The 22,049-nt window shown below is 41.9% G+C and overlaps 2 protein-coding genes and 1 long non-coding RNA gene across 4 annotated transcripts; 1 reads left to right on the plus strand and 2 right to left on the minus strand.

Annotated features, from left to right (window-relative positions):
* Window positions 1-412: 412 nt before the first annotated feature.
* On the minus strand, window positions 413-17,278 carry usp47 (ubiquitin specific peptidase 47). Of its 2 annotated transcripts, none has more exons than XM_076110305.1 (28): window positions 16,989-17,278; window positions 12,637-12,831; window positions 11,311-11,427; window positions 11,060-11,213; window positions 10,860-10,956; window positions 10,620-10,765; window positions 10,415-10,494; window positions 9,179-9,328; window positions 8,936-9,031; window positions 8,693-8,845; window positions 8,356-8,511; window positions 7,446-7,577; window positions 7,169-7,245; window positions 6,864-6,919; window positions 6,524-6,636; window positions 6,291-6,392; window positions 5,965-6,172; window positions 5,519-5,634; window positions 5,248-5,367; window positions 4,299-5,097; window positions 3,913-4,088; window positions 3,746-3,826; window positions 3,521-3,636; window positions 3,325-3,443; window positions 2,909-3,039; window positions 2,597-2,644; window positions 2,362-2,492; window positions 413-2,186 (listed from the first exon to the last, which is right to left on the minus strand). In XM_076110305.1, exons 1-28 carry the CDS (start codon window positions 17,031-17,033, stop codon window positions 2,012-2,014), a joined length of 4,089 nt encoding a protein of 1,362 aa, XP_075966420.1. In that variant the 5' UTR covers window positions 17,034-17,278; the 3' UTR covers window positions 413-2,011. The 2 variants fall into 2 exon arrangements, with proteins under 2 accessions (XP_075966420.1, XP_075966419.1); XM_076110304.1 differs by having other exon boundaries at window positions 8,356-8,514.
* LOC142970139 (uncharacterized) lies at window positions 15,797-20,628 on the plus strand. The gene is made up of 2 exons (XR_012959176.1): window positions 15,797-15,856; window positions 19,279-20,628. It is a non-coding gene; the product is annotated as an uncharacterized LOC142970139 (long non-coding RNA).
* clec3a (C-type lectin domain family 3, member A) lies at window positions 18,134-19,710 on the minus strand. Its single transcript, XM_076110309.1, is given in 4 exon segments — window positions 18,134-18,617; window positions 19,291-19,377; window positions 19,463-19,671; window positions 19,673-19,710. Coding segments are annotated over 4 exon segments (732 nt in total). The 3' UTR covers window positions 18,134-18,219.
* Window positions 20,629-22,049: the final 1,421 nt, after the last annotated feature.

Genomic DNA, 22,049 nt, shown 5'->3' on the forward strand with positions numbered 1-22,049 from the left:
AAAGAAAAGCTCATTACTATTCCTTAACCATCACTTATTAGCCTGTTTCATCCCATCATGGACACCACTTAGTTTTAATTCAAGAGCAATTTTTAACTCCAGGAACTATTGACGATTGAACACCTGCATCTCCAGCTTATGTTGCACACCTCTGTGGTCCCAAACATGTGCTCTGTCTTGATCTTATCGTTTCAAAATGCCAGCAGGAAGGTGTGATATGAACACAAGCAATACCAGATGTATGTGTAACTATAGCTTGTGCTGGATGTTATCTTACATACAACTGTCTGCACTGTTCTTAAGCACTTGAAACCTGACATGAAGCTTGTACAACTCCTACCTTTGGAACAATAAATGTTTTTCTAACACCAAAACCCCCTTTTTCTCAAAAAAGGTGATTAGGATTTGCGAGTTAAATTAAGCCATTTTTAATTTACAGTGACAGAAAACTGCAGTTCTGGGAAAAAAAAGCATTTTAATTAATTTCTAAAATCATCTTTTACTATTGTCACACAGGATTTAAATCTCAAAGAAATAAACAACAAGAAGGATGGGGGAAAAAAAGAAAAAGATATTGGCATTTCTACAGTGAATAGCTGGTGGCAGCATCAGGATCCCAGAGGAGCCGGGATGCTGAGCCTCAGTCTTTAAAACCAGTTGCCCGGACAGACTGAGGAGTCCATTGGGCTTTCTACACCCTCTGGTGTCAGTCCATCAAGCAGCAGCCGGTAGAAGCGCCAAAAACAACCTCACACGCTCTGCCAAAACCCCAGAGAGAGCTCAGTACCACACACACACACACACACACACACACACACACACACACACACACACACACACACACACACACACACACACACACACACACACACACACACACACACACACACACACACACACACACACACACACACACACACACACACACACACACACACACACACACACACACACACACTAGAGATGTAACCCTAGTTCACATGGTGCAAAACAACAAAAACATCAAAGAAATCCACTTTCTAAATTAAAAGTAAATACAGACAACAGCTGTGTGCCTGGTGCCTCACACCCAGACCTAACTGAAAGGTCACGTCTGGAGCAAAATAATAATCTACAACAAACAAACACGAAACAAGGAGATTCTTAACATAGTCTACTTGGATTTGTTTCATTGTACTTTGTAATAAAGGACCAACAATAGCCATGTATCATTAAATCGAGTGGAAGTGACGCAACAAAAAGGTAAAGCTCCTATAAAGCAAGAAGAGCAGCGGTAAGGACAACAACATCACTCTGGCTATTAGAGGAGCAGAAAGTTCTTAATTGTTACTTTTTGGGTGAATCGAATCTTGTGAATGAAGTTGTCAAAGTCGCTGAGAGAGTGAGGCCAGCCTCACCAGAAGAGGCGAGGCTGAGGAAGGGCTGGATAAGAAGTTCTTGGTTGTGTGTGTGTGCTTTTGGTTTTAAAGTATTGAAAAAGGAAGGTAAGCAATGTTATGATGAGAATGATGTCTATAATAGAGCAGTGCTGATGGAGGGTGAGCATGTGGACTTACAAGATGCCCACGGATGACTCAGAATCAACACTATTCCTGAAACAGGATGAGAAATGCAGTGAGAGTGAAAGAGACCGACGTGAAAGTAGACGGCAGACTTCAATAGACAGGATGGATACTTTCTAGCCCAGTTTCACAGTCCTAACATCCCTGCATCTGTCTCTGGAGCCTTTACGTTAAATTGATTTGTCGATACATTATTTGATTCTTTTTTTTTTTTTTCTGTATTCAATAGCTTTTGTACTTCCCTTTAAACTTTACAGTACAATACACTATAGTGCACAACGGGGTTTCTGAGCCGGTCCTGGGGCTCAGAGTGGAGCACGTCAGCCTCGCACCGCTGCTTGATGTTCGAGTCACTATCAGGCCCGACACTCAGACTTGAGTCCCGTAGCCTGGTTGCTTCTGCTGCAGCAGCCACGCGATCCAGATAACGAGGAGCGGTGCTCAGCGCCTCAGTCCTGCCCCGGGTCCTTGGCGGGGCCTCCGTCCAGGTAGATCTTGAGGGCCTTCTCCTTGCGTGGCGAGTAGCTGACGCGGTGTCCAGTCTTAAGCAGGCGGCTGCTCTCCTTCTTCATCAGCTCACTGCGCGCCTCGTCCGACAGCTCCATAGGTTCCTCCGTGCTGTCCCTGCACAAGGACCAGAGTAATGTTAATCTCAAGTCACCAGGAAATGGTGAAGAAGCGTGTGCTCACAATTAAAATCTGGTGCTCTAGTAACATGTTACTGTCCATAGTCCTGTGTGTCTGAGGACCGGAAAAGGAACATCAATCAGCCCTTGAAGGGGGACTGTAATTATCTTACCTGTAGAATACCACAGCCCCGTCGTCACAGATGTACAGAGGCCACACGTTAAGAGTCGACACCTTAGGGTTCCAGTCCAAATCCTGATGGATCTCCAACACAGAAATATCACAAGGAAATGTTCCCCTACCCTGCACAGAACAGACGGGTGGATTCTCAGTCAATAGTTTGGAAGATTTAAGAAACATTAGAAGAAAAACGACGTGTCCTGTGTGAGCTACTGCCTCTCACGTACCTTTGCAAACTCCAGGTTTTCGAGAGGAATATTGCTCATTTCGCTAAGCTGCAAACGGAAGAAAGAAACACAGATGGATGAATGGTACTTGGACCATTTGCTGATCAAGCAATTAATTTCAATAATATTATCAAACACAGCATCATGTTTTTATCCGTGCGGTGTTATTTATTTCCTGCAGTTTGGTGTTCACTCTTGGTTGACCGGGATGACAATACTGTAATTGTTTTTTTTAATGGTTGAACAAATTGAACTTTTGATAAGAATACATTGTGAAAAGCAGTGAAAGCACCCAGCGGGACACAGACATACCTTCTCCTTGAGTTCTTCTACACTGCTGCTCTCCAGAATAACTTCCTGGAAGGGCCCCAGCTTCATTGTAGCGGGGCTCCATCTCCGGGTCAGGACAGCCAGCTGCGACATGGACTTCATCTTCTCCGGTTCTGAGAAACAGATCATAACAGACCATAGAGCAAGTACATTATTATATCACCTGGAGAAAGAACAAGCTTCTCTGCACTCTGGTACTAACCACTCACATTTGTAGCTTCACGTCACGGGTGACGTTACGATCAAGTAGTAATTTCATCTTTGTGACATTTCCTCAAAGTGAAAAATTGTCTTTTATTACCAGTAGCTAAATAAAGTCCCATGGTATGAAAAATAAACTTTATTATAAAATAACCCGTTGTAGCGTGTTTGAAAGAGACCGCAGAATGAGCCGTTACCATTAAGAACTTCCAGGAAAACTTCCCAGTTGGAGGAGATGCTGATGTCTTCTTCATAGACATGATAGTCCAGAAACACCGTGCCCGGGTTCTTCCACGTCTTTTTCCTGAGACGAACACTAAACACACACACAGTTGATAAACACCTACACTTTTTTTTTGCTTTTAAACAAAATGTGTAGAAACAAAGTCTTACTTGTCAATGCTGAGATCAAGCTTGCAGTGCTCTTTCAACTGAGGGAGCAGCTCCTCTTTAGACTGTCTGACAGTCATGCCCTTGGCAAACACCGTGTCCACAAGGAACTTGCAGGGCTGGGAAGCACAAGCATGGAAACACGGTCAATATCTGTGATCACAATGTTCAGTAACTTAAGTCAGGTCATTCACAAACAATCTTCTTCAGCACAGTGACAGCTCTTACCTCGGTTTCATTCACCAGCAGTTGATACACTTTCACTCTGTATTCACCCTTTTTCAGTGCTCTTCCTAATCGAATAGTTATCTGTGGGAAGCAATAAAATGCACAAGTCAAGTATTGGCTCACTCTTAACAGACAGTCGACAGGTCGGTTGTAAAGCCGATTCTGACCTTGTTATCATCAGAGAACGACGAGAGCGTTTCATTGAGCCGAACACTCTCAAACTCCTGGTTGTTGGCGTACACACGAAACACCTTGAACTGGGTGGAGGGGACTCCCACGTACGGCTCCAGGTTCAGTTTAAACGCTGCCAACGTTATTCTCTTGTCCACGTGAACCACCAAACCTGAAGCACATCACAAGAAACAACAATCAAACATTCGGTCTCATTTCCTGCCCCCTTGAGAAAAGGGAAACACTGATGAACAGACGATGCAAAGTCAATCACGTTCTGCACAGAATTAGTCGTCGTGCCTGCCTCTGATCGTTTGAACTAGTTATCTTTACTTTAGGATGATTAATCCTTTAAACTGCATCATAAATAGAAGGTTCGTACATTTTTGTGCATCCGATGAGGAGTCGTCTTGAGAACAAGGCTCTGCTCTGAAGTACAGGTACTGGGCCTCGGCCTTGCTCTTCCCATTGTCGTCATACTCGCTGTCCGTTCCAGAGTCTTCCTCGGCGGTGTCCCAGGTCTCCTTTTTGCCCTCGTGGGCTTTGGAGCGACGGCTACTTGTGATGCTGTGCGAGTCCAAGCCGTTGGCCAGCTGTATGGGCCCGCTGTCTGCATTGCACAGCGTGTCGCTGCTGTGGCTGGAGCTCAGGATGTCGCTGTCCACCGAGCTGGTGCTGCGGTCGTTGTTCACCTCAGAGTCCGAGCGCTCCTCGCCGGCAAAGTGGTTGTCGGGGTCAGAGGAGGCGCCGCTGCCGCCCCCAGCTGTGGCCCTGATCCGGTTCTCCAACTCTCTGTTGTCGGCAGCCACACAGAGCGAAGAGCTGGAGTCAGCCTCTTGGGTCGGGGATTCGATATGTTCAAAGTCGCTGGCGTCAGAGCTTTTCTGGCTGTCACTGGTGCTGGAGCCCTGCTGCTGGAGAGACAGATTCTTTAACTTTTCTGTGCTCTCCTCGAGGATCGCCTCTACAGATGTCCCGTTACCCTTTGAACCGTCAAAGGGCACATCGGAGTCACTGCCTACTTTTTGGCAAAGAGTCTTGTTGGCCAAGGTACCAGGAGACTGCTCAGGGAGTAAGAGCAAGAGCCGGATCGTATTCCCGTGACGATCCAACAGTTTCCACAAGAGTGATTCAGTGAAAGCAACCCGATGATCAGTCGACTCGGAGCTCTCTACAAAAACCTGAACAAAAGCAAAATGAGAAACAGATCAAATTCAAGCTTAATCTGGTTTAGAAGTGTTCAAGTAGATTTTCTAATACAAAGCGAACAAAACACAAAGAAAACACGTGGAAGTAATAAAGTGAAAATTAAAATACAAGAACATTGTTACCTTGTTACTCCTGAAGAAGCCCTCGGCTTTCAGCGTCTTGTTGGGGACGTACAGGAGCCGGAGGTCATTATAGCAGCGCTCCAGGACGACACGCATGGTTTCTGCAGAAAGCCCTGTAGCCTAGGAACAAACGCATACATAAGGCTCAAGTCTCACATTCTCACGGCGAATGTACTACATTTATTTCACAACTCTCTGTGTTGATGTTTAAGATAATAGAGTTGAGGAAGAAAGAGCTGATGCAGGGACAGAACGGAGGAGAGCAGGACACCTGTGCAATAAGCTGTTTGAATTCGGTGATCGTCTGGTTCAAGTACGCCCGAACACTGACTGGAGTGGCGATGGTCTCACTCTTCAGATCCACAACGTGAACCTTCACCATCACCTCTGAAGGAAATCAGACATAAAGCTATTACATTCATTTGCCTTGTGTTCTGACAATCTACATTACATTACATTACATTACATTACAGTCATTTAGCAGACGCTTTTATCCAAAGCGACTTACAATTCAGAGTCTATCACATTTCTATACCGTAGGCACAGCTACAGGAGCAATTTTGGGGATCTACATCCATCATTGGTGTGCAGTCAATTTGCTCCCAACTTTTAGAGCTGGTCTGCATAATGTAGACTCTCATATACTCTTGTGTTGCAGTAAATGACCACACTGTGTGAAACAAGAGGAGTGTGACTCAACAGCAGCAGGCCACTGACCTCCAGGTTTGTAAGGCTGGAACACTTGCTCTGGTTTGCGGGTCTCCAGCAGTAGGTCGAACATATACGAGGACTTGATTCCTCCAAGCAGCAGGCCCATCGGTGTGTCCTCCTCACCTTCGTAGGAGCGCTCCAGGTACTCGTGGAACTCATCATACTTTACCAGGCGGCAGCAGTCCAGAGACGCCACTCCCTCCAGCTCCATCATCTGAGGTACGGAACATACACAGTTGTGTCAATCAAAGGTCAGCTGCTGACACGCATTATAGTGATCAGTTATGTTGCTGGAAAATCAGATGGTGAAGACAAAGCATAAACCAACAAACCTTGTAGGCCATTTCTGTTGCTTCTCTAAGAGTTTTGTCCTTGTGTACTTCCAGCTTGCTCTCCGTCATCATCTTCACAGGATGCATGCAGAAAAGCTTTATCTGGAGGTAAAAAAAAAAGCAAGAGAGCAATAATAGTTGAAGTTGTTTTACAAGGGGGGGGGGCGACTCGTCAACTGATCCTCATTCAGAAGCACAATAGATCTTGAACCGGTCTAACAAGGACCACGTACCTTGCAAGTGTTGCGCTCAATCTCCCGCTGTCGCTTTTCCTGCTCTTCGGACTCTTTCTCCTTCAGAACCAAACTCGTTATGTGCTCTGGGAACTCTTCCGCAGCGAAATACTCTGCAGACAGGACAGACAGGGTACACAATGAAACTGCATACTAATTCTATGACCGTCACAGTGATAGAGACAGTAAGATTATGATCAAAATATTAAAAACATCTGCAGAAGTCTGCCACACTGTAGGGCCGCGGTTTCTACAGGCGTGGAGCACATTACAGAACAATAGCTCAACTACCGTAAAGGCACAGGTCATTCTGGCATTACTCACTGCAGATTTCACTTACTTGCATTCCTCGAGGGATCCTTCAATCTATAAATCAGCATATATGCATTTGTAGAGCTGATGAGAGAGAAAAAAGATGTCTTGTTATTGAATGTATTGGAATATATAGTGAGAATATACAGATCTGTCTGACAAATAAACTATTGGTTCAAAAGAAACATGAAAGAACAATAAACAAGAATGAACAAGAACCCTCTCGACTTCCCTTTGAAACTCATAAATAAACAGCTCCAGTTTATTTTTATTGTATCCCCTAAGCATGCGATGCGTGTCAACCCACCGAGTGTTGCGTGAGAGACAACTCACCTTGCAAAGGCACTGGAGTAATAGCCTCTGCTCCCCGAGGACCCCCCATATGTCTTCCTGATATCCTCTTGGGTGATCTGCCCAACAGAAATACACAGAAACTTAATGACTGATTCAACAAACACCACCATGTTAATAAGTAAAATGTTACAATGACGAGGATTGTTTGCTTAGTTTAGCACCAACTACCTAACACAGATATAGCTCTGTGCTGAGTCATTCTGACTGACACTGAAGTGCTGTAAGAGGACAAAGCAGGTCAAGTGCTGAGGCTGACCTTGCTAACGTGCTGGTCGTTGAAGCTGTACCACTGGCCGTCAGTGAAGGATTTGATGCAGGCGTAGTAGTGACCGCCTGCAGCGCTCCCAGAATGCACCATGACGGAGAACAGCTCAAAGGTCGGCAAGCCCTGAGAACGGACAGGGAAAATATTTTTGTTCATATAAAAGCAAGAAGCGAGATGTGTTCTGCAACATACATGCAAGTGGTGTTGACAACAGGGACAGCAACCAATGATACTGCAGATGCAATGGCAAGATATAAGCTCAAGATATGCTATATTTGCAGAGCTAGAGTCGCATCATATAAGCAACACCGACCGGTCAAATGAGGGAAGCATGCACAGCGGGCGAGACCGCAAAGTGTCGACGGGCTCATTGTCTGGAAACCGCAGTGCACGTTGTGAATGAAAGACAAACATGTCATGTAACAAGGACAGGGAAGTAATGCATCACTTCCAGCCTTGTCTGCCAGCAGACAGTTGCTCAACGACATTTCCAGGAGTCTCCTCCATCACTGCAATATCGCCACAGCAACTTCAGATGGGAGACGATGTAAATGAGTGCAATTTGAGCAATTTTCTTGGACGATTCTGATTTTCTGTATTTGAATCAAGTGGCTCAGAAAAAAATGAAGTGGACCAAATTGAAAAGGCTGTGTCTGTTGTTTCAATGTGTCCGATATATAATTAATCAACATTACCCAAAATAAAAAGGACCCTAAACACCGAACAGGAGTTTTTCCTGTTCCGATGCGAGGGTTTTGAGACAGAGGGTGTGGTATGCTGTACAGATTGTGAAGCACTCAAAGGGCAAATTTTGTGATTTTACAAATAAATTGAATTGACTCAAAGTTAACTAACCAAGGATATTAACAATATCTATATAGTGAGCATTCACGATGAGTACCTTTGGCTTCAACACCCTCTCTGTGCTGCCGGTGCCGTCCAAGCAGATGCCTTCGTCCACACAATCGTCGGTGGAAAAATCGTTGCTCATCTGGTCGCTGTGGCAACTGCCTTCATTCTCGGCTCCGCTGTCAGTGCAGCTCTCCGTCTGAGGCGACTTCTGGAGAGGAGGCGCATGAAAGTAGAGTACTTCACATTTTTCTTTATCCAAACGTAGCTTAGGATCAAGTGATGTTATTTACGGTTGATCGGAGATTGAAGGAGAATCACATTTGGGTATTAATCTGATGTAAATCAGAAATAATGATGGAAGCAAGTACAGCCATTTCTGCTCTCACCTCATCTTCCACATCGATGAACGGACTCATGTCAAGCTCTTCAGGGAAAGTCATGCGTTCATTAAGCTTGATGCGATGCATAGTGGTGTAGTCAAAGTCAAACCGCTTCAGCTGTAGCGTCAGCAGGTAGGGGAGGTGCAGAAATCTCAGACCCTGAGAAGAGAAGCATTTATCGAAAAGAAGACCGGTCAACACCACCTTCGCTGAACGTGAAGTCCCATATCACATTTTCCGTGTGCTCACCTTTCGGGCGTCACATTTCTTTTTGCAGCGTTCACAGAAGTACTGGTTGGCCCCATCCAGAGTTTCTGGTTGGATGAAAGCCTGCAAAGCCTCTTCCTGTAGCAGAAAGATAGTTTCAGGACTATTTAGACGAAGGCCAAAATACTTAGTAGACATAAACTATATGTCTGGAATGCGTGTTGAGTGCTGCTCGAGTCTTTGTGCTAAATGTTTAAATGAATGGAACGTGGAGAGACAACACACCACACTGCTGTAGGCCTGGTTGGCTCCGAAGGGTCTGATCACAAGAGGAATGTCCAGGTAAGTGTCAATCCTCCAGCTCTCATAGCCACACTCCAGACAACGGACATAATCCTTCAGCTTCCCCTGGTACAGCTGGTTGATCAGGTCAGCCTGAGGATATGGAGGCATGACAGTCAGGCCTTCTCAGCCATGTTTTACTGTTAACAATACAGCCTTTGTTTGGACTAAAGAAATGTTTTCACCCTGCTGCATTCTCTCACTTAAAGGAGGCACCAGTGTGCAACTATTAATCAAACTACCTGCCATCCAAAACTGTTGGATGGATTAAAAATAGATACGTTAAATACATCAAAAACAACTTTGAATGTTTTTCCTCATAGCAAAATTTGGTCTAATGGAAGAAATTGCCATGTTTTCAAAATCTAAAAGGGAACTTTGTACATTTTACGACTATGTCAGACTCAACATTCAGAGGTCTTAGTTGTATTCTGTCTGCTCCAATTGTTCTAACTTCAGCTAACACATGGAGTTAGCATGTTGACATTCAGTATGTTACATTTAGCATGTTGGCTCGATGAGTCTTAAGTATACTGTCTTTAGTAGACTGCTTAAGCCCTAAGCAGCTTATAATACATGAAAAAAAACTATTAATGCCAAGATTTTTGTTATAAATAAAAATACAATATTTTATTTCCTTATCATTTGAATTGTGTGTTTTTAAATAACCACTATAGATGACTATAGCAATGGAATAGGATAACATCAAGACATTTTGATGGTTTACACTGACTTCACAGAGGTTGAAATGATTTTTCAGGACTTTCAGGAGCCTCCAGCTGCTGTAACAAAACGTGGTCAGGGCTTCTCTAAAAGTTATATTTGCTCCCTATTTTTTCCTGATGACCCAATCCAAGACTAAAAAAACATGAACCGATCCTAACTGAGTTTTGTGATCTGTTGCACTCCCATTTACTCGTGTAATTTCTTAATTGGGGCTCAATCACATTTCTTTTTCATGTGTACAGACCACATGGTTGTAAATGCGCACACTGGATGAACAGTTTGCAGTTTATAATTCAGTCCTGAGATAAGAGGACAGAGAACAGCTAACCCTGAGGCTTACTGGCCCATTTCACTTTGCCCACAGTAGCTCTTTTGTTTCTATGGTGGGGGGGGGGGGGGGATTCTTTATTCATTTCTCAATAATCTTTCGGAAAACATTTTGCTGTTTCCCACCTGCTCTGTCTGCTTCCACTTCTGCTCCAGGGCATCAAACATGACCCTGCACAGCTCCTGGACATCATGCTGCTGCCAAGCTAAAAGACAAACGCACAAGAAGTGTCATCGAATGTACAGATGCAGCGGCACATGGTTTCTCCTTTCACACAAACACGCAGACAAGCCGTGTGAGTCTAGTCACAGGAGAGGGCGAAATCCTCACCCTCGCTGCTGTCCCAGCCGAAGCTCCGCGTCACATCAGTGGTCTCGATTGCCCGTTTCTTACTCGTCTGCAGCAGAACAAACAGCCTTTGTAACTGGTGTGGTATACTGGTGACGGGATCCTCTTCAGTCTCCTCAAACTCCCAGCTGACGTTGGACAGAAGTTATAAAAGAATTTATAAAAGAAGTTGTACTTCGCAAGTAAAACCTCACAAAGTTTTCTCAGAGCGTAGTGTCTTACTTGTAGAGTGCATTTCTGAACTCCGGGGTCATGAACAGCGTTTGTAGAAGACTGTTCAGATAGCAGGTCATCGCTTGGTTGACCAAGCCCACGTAACCTACAGTGATGTGGAAGGGGGGGACGGGACAAAAAGTAAGAGGATAGTTAGGGTTGTATAAAAAGGAGTGGGGTCACACATTCAACAGGTGACAAAGCCTCACCGGTTTCAGATTTGTTGAGGATGGATGAGTAAGAGTAAGATGGACTGCTGTAGTCACTGCTGCAGCCTGCAGTGCCGTCTCTAGGCAGGGGCCCAATAAACCGCTCCTGGGAGCTGTCATCTAGTCCACTGCTATCTGCTGTTCCTGACTCGTCCTGCACACATACAGGGAGGGACATTTTTTTTATCAAATGTCCTTAGTTTCCAAAAAAAAAAATAAAAAAATCTCACTGTACAGCTAATATGTATTACCGATGCAATCTGGGGCTGCTCTCCATCTTTGTCTGTGAGCTGGAGGAAATTCTTCTTACCACCCGGCTCAAAACCAGAATCTGAGAGGGACATCGCACTGCTGTGGTCCAGTGGTGCCTAGAGGGAGGCAGGGCAAAAACAAAAATCACATGAAGACTACAATCCTTTGAAAATGCAGAAAACAGCCACAAAACCTTAAAAAAAACAAGTCTTAAAACTGGAGGAACTCACAGGAAGACTTACAATCCCCCTGAACTCATTTTCAGAACATTCTCTGTGTTGACGCAAACGATGAAAGCAGCTTGAAGCCAACATGTGAGCAATGCTTGTATGTAATACTTTCTTTCTCACAGGCGTGCTGAGGACAACAAGTAAAGTGCTGCAGTGGAAACACACAGCAGCTTAATCCACTGACCTACTCAGTGACATAACAACAGACACAGCACCTGGGCTGTGGCCTGGGTCAGCAGCAGGATTAGCTTGTGCTCATTTAAGAAAAGGGAGTAGCAGGGCTGTACCAAATAGTTTGGACGCTTCATTAAGAACATTTAAATTCAAAATTAACATTTGAATGCTAAACAGATATTAATTCTGTTTAAACCGGGTATTTCTGTACAGCACATAAAGATTAAGCTACATGGTTATTATAAGTATTAAACCATTTGTAAAGTTAGATTTCTCACACACACATGCACACGCACGCTTCCAACTTGAGTGATTAAACCTTTCCAATAACTTGATATCCTTCATTTGAGAGTGCTCTTTCTCAGCAGCACCGTTCTTACGCACCTTGTTTTCTTTGTAGCAGAGAACAATGGTAGGCAAACGGATGTTTGAACACTGAAAGCATGATTAAGAAATGTCAGTCTGGCTTTTAAACAAATCTCCACCACTATCAGCTTGACTGAGGTCATGGTATGGTGACATAGCCCTCCCAATGTGGAAGTGGCCGGGGCAATGAGTCGTGACGTGAACTTATTTTAAGTGGAGGATGAGTGAACAGCAACTGCGAACACAGGCTGGCAGCCATTACCGTGAATCTCACTAGAGTTCACTTGTGCTATACTTAACCTGAACTCAAACACACCAACCAAAACAGTAGCTTAAAACTGAATGAATTCATCCGTTTTAAGCCGAGCCGCTACGCCGTCAAGCTGTCAGAGTTATCATGGAGCCCACACTGTCACTTACTGAAGCAGACAGAAGGGTCTACAATATACGAAAACAGGTTAAAAAGATAAAGACGGAGGCTAAAGCCTACGGATCAAAGTGCTAAACCACCTCATCGCCATAAAAGTCACCGTCTTGAGTAATACATTTCCTAACCATGTCCGGTGTATTTCCCCAGGCCAGGTCGAACGTGGCTTTCACATATCCTGCCTTGTGGGCAACATCTTCATAGAGTTTGGAGAGGGTGGTGGAAGCAGGCAGGTTGAGGGTCAGCCTCTCATTGATCGTCTTTGCACTGGTGATGTCCTGTATGATGCACAGCACTCTGGGCTCCTCAGCTGCATTTTGGATCTGCAAATCAAGAACGACGGAGAAAAACATTAGCGTGATGAATTGGCTCATTCTGTATTTTGTGATTAAGCACCATTCACTGGTGAACAGTTAAGCGTTGGAATAACTGGTTAGTAAGGCTGTGCAACAGAAACAGGCCAGTGCAGAAAAGAACAATACCGTCACATGTCACGCCTCAGAACAAATGTGACCTACTTGGTAGAAGTTAGGTTACATTTCTGGAGAAGATACAGCTGGATATCTAAACAGGACTGAACAGTATTATCTGTGCTGGATTTTCTTGCCAATCACAGAAAGAAAAATGATATTCTTCACAATAAAACAAACTGTTTGGTGACATAAAGGAGCTCATCTCTTCTCTCTCAGCATTGCAAAAGCAGCTCACGTGTCCTCGTCTATCTTTCTGTTTCCTCAAGGTTTCATAGGAATTTGCATAACAGACAGGCCTCTTATCAAGTAGGCCGTACAATTCATGACTGATAGTTATCTCATTCACTGGAACCTCAGCAACAAACCCAGTCACTGATCTTTGCTTACACATTTTCAACACACAAACACGGCCAGGTTATCAAATTTCTCCCAAACTGTCCACAATCTGTTGCAAAAAAAAAATAAAAATCCATGCAATTGCTGACACATGCATCAATTTTGTAAATTGTTTCAAGACACAGAAAGTCACTTCATCATCTGAACACTCGCTTTAGTTTATTTTCTGATTGGTTTATGTGCCGTTGCTGTTCAGCCTCAAATGATTTGCAGACTGAAAACCAAAGTGGCAAAAACTGGAGGAAAAACTCACTTAACAAGCGCTAATGTACTGAGCATGTGAAGATGATGGCAGGCCAGCTTCCTTATCCTCAGGGATTGACAATGAATAAAACAATGTTTGGTATTTAAAATGGCTCACCTATTGCATAAACCATTGATCAAATTCAAGTCATGAATGGATGTGTTGATATGGGTATTTACATGTTTTCCTGATCAGTTTCGTTGCATGTATTCTATGTTTGATAAAGCTGTTGTTTGCAAAGCTGACTCCTGAAAAAGAATGTCATCATGGTGCTGCTTCATGCATCTATTTAACACCGTGCATCATCTCTCTCATCAATACCAAACACAAGGCAAGGCTACCTGAGAAATCCTCTTGATCTCATCAAAAAGACTCTGTCTGCAACTCCAAAACACACCCTGATGATATAATGGAGATAGTTTGAGTGGAAAACAACTTCAAACAAACACAACAATGAAGTAAGTTGTAAGACATGCCTGTCTAAATTAGACGTGTAGGCCTACACCTGTTATTGTTTGGCTGGCAAATCAACCTCTTGGCTGGTGAAATGGGTGATGATTACAGGAAATATATTCAAGTCATTCTGGTTACTACCTCTTTTTGAGGTCTGTGATCGTGGCAAAATGTGACTGACGGGTCCTATAAAGTAGCTGCAGCTGACTACACACAAGTGTATTATGAGATTAAAGGTTATTTTTACCGTGGATATAATCACAAGGTGCTGATATGAAGCCACGGGTACTGCAAAGCACAGGCAGTACTTCTTTACAGCTGTAACTCATTCTAAATGGCACAAAAAATAATGACAGGCTACAACTTTTTGTGAAAGGTCAGTAACCATGAAATCCTATAAATACAATGTAATGTAACTGCTACTGCACATGAGCAGTAGCTACTGAACAGAGATGCAAGGAAGTGAACAATAGCCTCTTATTCAAACACAATGTATTGTTGATGGGACATTTTAACTTTTTCATACATAATGCTATTACAGCGTTACGAGCTGTAGCGAGGAGAATGTGACAGTGTAGCATAATGGGGAAGTCCATTTTCTCATGGGAGAAAGGACTCGCAAAAATGAATGATTAACAATGAATATATTTTATGCATCAAGATGCATCCTGAAATCCAAGATGATTGATATGATGTTCTTGTTATGACAGGGCAGAAGGATATTTCTTAAACACAAAGCCATTCAGTAGCCACTGAATGTTACAGGGTTGCATCTGTGAGTGTGTCTCTCCTCACAAGTGTGTCATTTAATTGGGCCCATGGCATCAACAGAGAGCTCCGGGTGACCTCTGGTATCCCAGAGCATCACACCGCCGCTGCCAACCTCTTTCAACACAAAACAGCAGCTTAAATTACCAACACTTGAGACCATGTTTTCTTCCACAACATAAGTCTCTTAAATGGAACTGGCCATCGATTTCAGCAACAGAGCTAAAGTACTGGAGGTGATATTTCACTCGGTTTTATGTTCCTGTCCTATCAGCATGTCTACAGAACTAAAAGGATAGTCTGACGCACATAAATGATCAGCTGATTTTATTATCTGGTTGAGAAGAAACAAGTAACCACAGGCACATTACACAGGCTTCACCTCTATTTCAAACAAGACGACAACAAGGGAGTTTTATAACTTATCTGCTTTGAGTATTCCTTTTAACCAGTCTGTGTGACAGTTAAATATATGCATTTTCTATGTAAAATGACTGTATACATACAGACGCGATGTTTCCAAACCTTGCATACACAACAGATAGAATAATTTCTAAGATATATATTTGCATACCACAAAATGAAATAATGAAATACTACTGTATACTAAATTACATATTTCACAACCTTAACTTCCTTCTACCAGTATACCGGGATTTTTTTCAAGTGCTAAAAATCTGAATGTTTAAGAAATACCTACTTTGCTGAAAAAAAGATTAGTAAATAAACCTGTTTCCTCCACACAACCTCAAGCCTCATTCTTTAAAAAAAAAAAAAGACTTTTACTGCAGAATTGTACTCGATTATAATCAATAATGAATTAATAAGTATATGAATAAAGGCTATATTTTTACTATGAAACTGAAATGAGTGTGCAGTGGTGCATTATCAAATCTAATTTTCCCAAGAGCCACTTCAACGAGTGACGTCCTATGCATGACGTATGACCCTGCAGCTGACGTAAATGCAGTCATATAACAACATCCATAAAGGGACTCCAGGTAACTTGTAGATGTACGTGAGAATGTACGCGAGAATAACGTAACACATGAATATGACTGCCAGGCCAATAGTAACGTTATCCTGTTGGATGTTTATGTTAAAAATCACACCGTTACCATCTGGTAAACATTAATGGTGTTTTACAGAAGCGACAGCCGATTCATTTTCTACGTGTGTGGAAAACGTGACAACAAAGTAGCATCGTAGAATAATAGGATGTTACACGTAGCTAACCATGGCAGGACAAACAAGCAACGGCTAAGTAACTTAACATTGTGACCAATAAGTTCATTAAGGACGACATAATAGAAAGGGCGAACACTTGTATTCAAACAGTAGAGACACACAAAATTAATAAATGTTGTATTACACGCACCTGCATCTACATAAGTAACGTTAGCAAGTCAAATCCGCTAACATTGGCGTTAGCTTGCACATTCCACGAGCTAATGTTATGCTAACGTTAACAGTGAGGCTACAAGTTATATTCCACACAAACGGGGACAAGACTGAATCAAAGTAAGGGTATACATTATTATAAACTAGTAGTTAACGTTGTATCGGTACTGGCAGTCATGTCAAGCGACGTAGCTATTTGCATTTGGTTTAGCAACTTCAAAAACACCTAGCTAATAGATTAGCTAGAGCCAAAGATGTCATTCACCAGACTTACAAAGCAACGATATTCGCTAGCTTTATTCTACTAACGCTGACTGTTAGCTAATGTTACTTGCATGTTGGCTATCTAATGTCGGCAAATGTCGTCTTTGTTTTGGGGATAACATATTGAACGAGTCTTGTGTTTTAATGATCAGAAAGCCTAAATCGAAAGCTAGGTAACGAAATGATGGTTGCGCTAAAGCTTTAGCTGCCTTCATAAACTCATAGCGAAACTAGCTGCTAGCTGATGTTAGCTACAACGTTGGTTAGCCATGTCATGATAGGCCGTCCAAGTCATGTTTGGCTACCGTTAACGCTAACTGTTAGCAGCTGAGAGTTAGCCTCAAAATGATACAACAAAATCGCAAACTCCCAAAGTGGTGCAAAAGTTGTGCCATTATTAATGACCACGGTCTACAAGGTTGACAGCTAATGGCCAGAGATTGATCCTCCGACATGGGCACAGGGTCCGCGAAAACCTCACCTCTTTGGGTACGAACTGGTTCTCCTCGTTGGGCACCATTTCCATTTGTGCGACAGTTTAGACACAAGTATCTATCCAGACAAGGATGTCAGCGGAAAAACTTTGCAGCGGTAAACACAAACATGGTTTGTGTCATGTTTGTAGTAAGTTTTGATACTTGGATAATAAAATTAAACTTGGCAAAAGTTGTAGGCTTATCAAAGTGATCGCAACACTCTCGGTTGTACTACCCGAGCACAAAGTGCCCTGCTATACATGGAGAAAAATGGCCGGTGTTTTACTCCGCGAGACTTCACTCACGGAGCTTTGGCGTCACATTCCATCCAGACAAGCGTGCGTGATGTGTGCGGACAGAGTGACGTCGGTGTGTGCGTTTCATTGTTTTTGATCCACACAGACCACAGCTCATTTTTTATATATTAAAATGAGTGCACAACATAGATACACCACACAAATATATATATATATACACACACACACACACACACAGAGAGAGAATGATGGACATGGTTCCATTGGTCATCTGCACAACTTGATCTGTCTTTTTTCTTACTTTTTGGGGGACATGTAAACATGCAACACTAAAACAGAATATGAACTGACATTATTTCACATGCATATTTCACATTTTCACCTCACAGCAAGAAGGGTCTAGGTTTGATAACGATCCCTTTCTGCATGTTCTTTCTGTGTTTGTTCAAGTTTATTTTTGGTGTTTCCTCCCACATTCCAAAGACAGGTAACTCTAGTTCATGTAATTTAGTTTTTATGTGAGAGTCTGTTTTTAAATGTTAGTGCTGCAGTTAAGTCTGGGGTTACAGATGTGGTTTTGGGGTGAGAAGGGGTTAAAGAGCCTCAACCTCCAGTTTCATCAGAGCTTCATTATGCTGCTCAGGCCTCATAGTCAGGTTGTAACCAAAGGTTGAACATCCCTTCCCTTACTATTACTGATATGATACCCTTGAGTAAGTCACTACACCCACATTTGCTCAGATCAAACTGTTAAGTGGTCAGCAGTAAAGAGGTCATCTGGGGAACTCACAGGTTATTTATGAATACAAATTCATAAATGTTAAGTACACTGATGATGAAGAAATTAGACTTACAGCAGAATAGTAATAGAGAAAAAAGTGTATGTACAAAATGAAATACAGAACAGATTTGACAACACATTTTTAATGAATGACCTGCATAAACAATCATCAAGTTGTCAACAACCGATTTGTCTCCATTAGGGAATTACATATTCACAGATGTAGTTTTTGAGGCTGCGACACACCTCGTCGTACCACTTTCCTTGTGCAACTACTGAAAGAGCAACACAGCTCTCCCTCTTCGTTCCTGTGGGCTGCTTCTTGGAGCGGTCCCAGTTGAAGTAGCTGACTGGCAGGCTGTTGACATCAACATACTGGCCTTCTTTCACAATGTCTGCTACACCGATCCAGAAGTCTTTGGATCCAGGAGCGCTCCTCTTTGCATAGTCTCTTAGTTCATTGTTTTCCATCATGTCCCGTGGCGTTGCAAGAGTTCCTCCTTGTGCAATGCAGTTTTCATTTGCTTCATGGTAATGTTTTGGTTCCTCAATTGTGAGATAACACTTCCTGTGAGCTTTGATGCCACGGAGACAGACTGAAAACACAAAGCACTTACTTACATTAGCGAATTGAATTGTAATTTAATCTTTTTTTTAATACTTAATCCCCCATTTTTTTACAACAGAATTTATAGCAATTCCTGAAGTGTTGCTTCACAGTCTGAACAGTCAGTAATTATTTAGCCAATAAAGGAAAATAATACAAAATAATAAACAACAATAAATTAATAAATACATTTATAGTATTTTTATATAATCAATTCAAAGTATTAAAAAAGAGACGCACAGTAAAAATAAAAAATACACACAATTATAAGAATATAATGTTCATGTTTTTTATGTTCTATACACTCACATTATTCCCTTTTTGCAATTCAACCTTTTAGTTCATACATTAATGGCTGATAAGAGTGCTGCTGCTCTCTGCTGGTGACTCACACACTAAAAAGTTCAAAATCTATTTATATTATCTCTCAGCAAGTCCACACTCTTTCATGGCGGCTCATTGACTTAAATAACAAGTAACAGTGAGAAAAAGCACCATAACGTATTTATAATTCAACCTTAAATCACAATGTCATTAACTAACCATTGTCCAATAATTGATTTCTTATTTACTTACAAACAGTCACAGTAGTGCTTATGAATCTAATCTATTACTGTCCTCCCTTCTGTCTTTAATCTCCGTTAATGTAGTGAGGGCGGTACCTGTCTGCAACGCCTGCATCTCCTTCAGTGAGTTCACCTCCTGCCACAACCTCTCAAGCTGGGACCTCACTTCATCTTCTTCTGCAGCTGCATCTCCACGAAGAGGGAAGAGCAACAGGTCAGATACGCCTGGGTGGCAAGCATGTTATTTAGGAACTGTGCGTATAGTTACCTCCGGACTGATGGGGTGACACAGCCTTCCTGGTGCGAGATGGACAGCTGTAGCTGAAGTGGAGCAAGGAGAAGCAAAGAACGAGGAGGACAGGGAGGGCCAGACGAGCCATGTCTGAGGCCAGTGGATCCTACAGTGACAGCACACAGTAGCACACCTTGTACTGCCGTGAAATAAACCAAAACGACTGCAGGCAGCACAGTATATACTGGCCCCTCTGTATGCCTTTCTGGGTACTCAGCCTGCATTGGCTCCAAATGTTTTTGTCCAAACATCAGGAGGCGGTGAGAGAGGTATAAGGGTGGAGTGGCAAATAATGATTTCCTTGTGTCTGGCTTTTGATAAATATTTACTTGGGACAAGGTGCACTAAGCAGTATTCCCTTTCATTTCACAAACAAACTGGAAATTCGTTGACTGCTTTGAGTGTTGATCATCCCATCCCTGTTCCATGTCAGTTCAGGACACGCTAAATCACTTTTTAACATGTGAAAAATAACCTCAAACCTGGGCTTCAAATGTCAAACGATGTAAAATATATGATTCATGTACACTAAGTGGTACACACTACGAAGGGTCATTTACAACGTTGAGTACATGAAAACATATGACTGAGTAAATGTTGCTGCTACGTATACACTGTAGATTTCTTTTGAATATTCCAATCACACAGACTTGCAGTTGTATAATCTCTCAAAATGAGGCCTTTACTAAACCAGATGAAGTGCAGCTCTCTGCTCGGGTGCAAAGCTATTTTTAGAGTGAGATGTTGTACACAGATGGGAGGGGGGAGCTAAATAAGAAAAACCCTTGGGCATACAGGCTTAGAAATACAACTGTCAAAACTAGCTCAAGAATCTTTCCCATTTTACTGACTTTAAATTGTACATTTCTAAGCATTAGCTCCTCCCCTGTTAAATATAGTAATGAAAATAATAAAAATAAAAATAATTGTGTATTCTAAGCAAATAAGGTTATTGAAAACTCTGATAGTTTTATTAGTTGCAATACTACATGTATGCCAAGATAGTCCTCCAAATGTGTAGGTTTTTTCTAGCAAGAATACTTTAAAATAGCATTATTTCTTGTGTTTGATGTGACATACAGTAGGTGTAAATGGATGTGAAAATGAACTGTATGTAACATGTATTTAGTTTAGACCCATTGCACAGTATCGAGTCCAAGTTCTTTGTTTAGTTTGCATTTTAAAAAAGCTGTACAACATCTTATTGTATGCTATTCCAATGCAATCACTAACATTTTTATCTTATTCCACCCCGAGGCGGACACCAAAAACTAACACCGGACCCTTAGTTAGAGAAAAGAAAAATGGCCAATAGTTCTGGTTTAATCAATAATTCATGATTAATATTCCAAAAACATAGATGTACAAATACATCTTAGTTTGCAGCAGTTCTGGTAACAGCACATGCGCTGACTACCTGGTAACATCTTTGCAAAGGTCAACAGTTGTACAATGGAGTACTGCTAGACAATCGTTAATCATTAGACAGCAGCATGTTTCTTTTCTTCTCCTTTGACACACATAGTCCCTTAGCTCAGTGTCACAGAAACATTAAAGTACTGTCTGCAGAAAATAAAAAAAATCACTGACTTTGTTGCCACCTTGTGCCAAACGGTGGGATTGTGCAGAATGTGCAGTTTATTAGTACCCTAGTCCATGTTTTGAACCTTACGCTAAAGCGAAAAACATTTAAACATTTCACGTTCTCATCAAGTTCACTTGTGATTTGAATCCAGGTAGAAGCCAAAATTCCTCACTGATTCCATAAGCTCAAAATAAATACATGTATTCACAAAATATATTAAAGAAGAAGAAAGACAACTTTAAACAGGAAAGGGACGACATGAATCTCATGTGAAATAAATTAAAACCCAATCCCGGCATACTTTGCAGATCAATTTATTCAAGTAAACAGAGCTGTACTCAAAGAAAGTACAAAACAGAAAATTTGCCAAAAATATATACGACCACAGGTTAACCAGAGTTTATAAGGGATTTTGTGAACAAACTACAGTACTATACACTTCAGTTTTTTTTTTACAAGATAATATACATACACTCAAAAACATGCTCGCTCGCTCTCTCTCTCTCTCTCTCTCTCTCTCTCTCTCTCTCTCTCTCTCTCTCGTACACACTCACACACATACACAGCAGACCTGACATTAAAGGCATCAAAATTATAATTATTTCCACAGTGTCTACACATCATTATCCTCACTTCCAAGTCTAGAAATCAACTTCTAAAATGACTAAAATCATCGCTTGTGTACACTCATTAACACTTATGTCTCTCCAGCGTTTATTATTCAGCTTCAAAGCATGCAGCGTTGGTTTTGGTGATACCAAGTTGATACATTTTTTTAATCTGTTGAAATGGCATGATTACGAGAGACTTATGTCACTGTTTTATAATTGAGAAAATACTTTTTGATGTGTACTCTGGTTTCAATTTAATAATTCAAGTAAAGTAATAAATAATTCAGGTGACTAGCAGATATAAAATACACAGAATAAGCAAGGCCCAAGAAATAGTGAATACAATAGTTTGTTTTTACTTGGATTA

Source organism: Anarhichas minor, unplaced genomic scaffold, assembly GCF_050575085.1.
Source record: "Anarhichas minor isolate MPS153535 unplaced genomic scaffold, ASM5057508v1 ptg000042l, whole genome shotgun sequence".
Taxonomy (NCBI): Eukaryota; Metazoa; Chordata; class Actinopteri; order Perciformes; family Anarhichadidae; genus Anarhichas; species Anarhichas minor.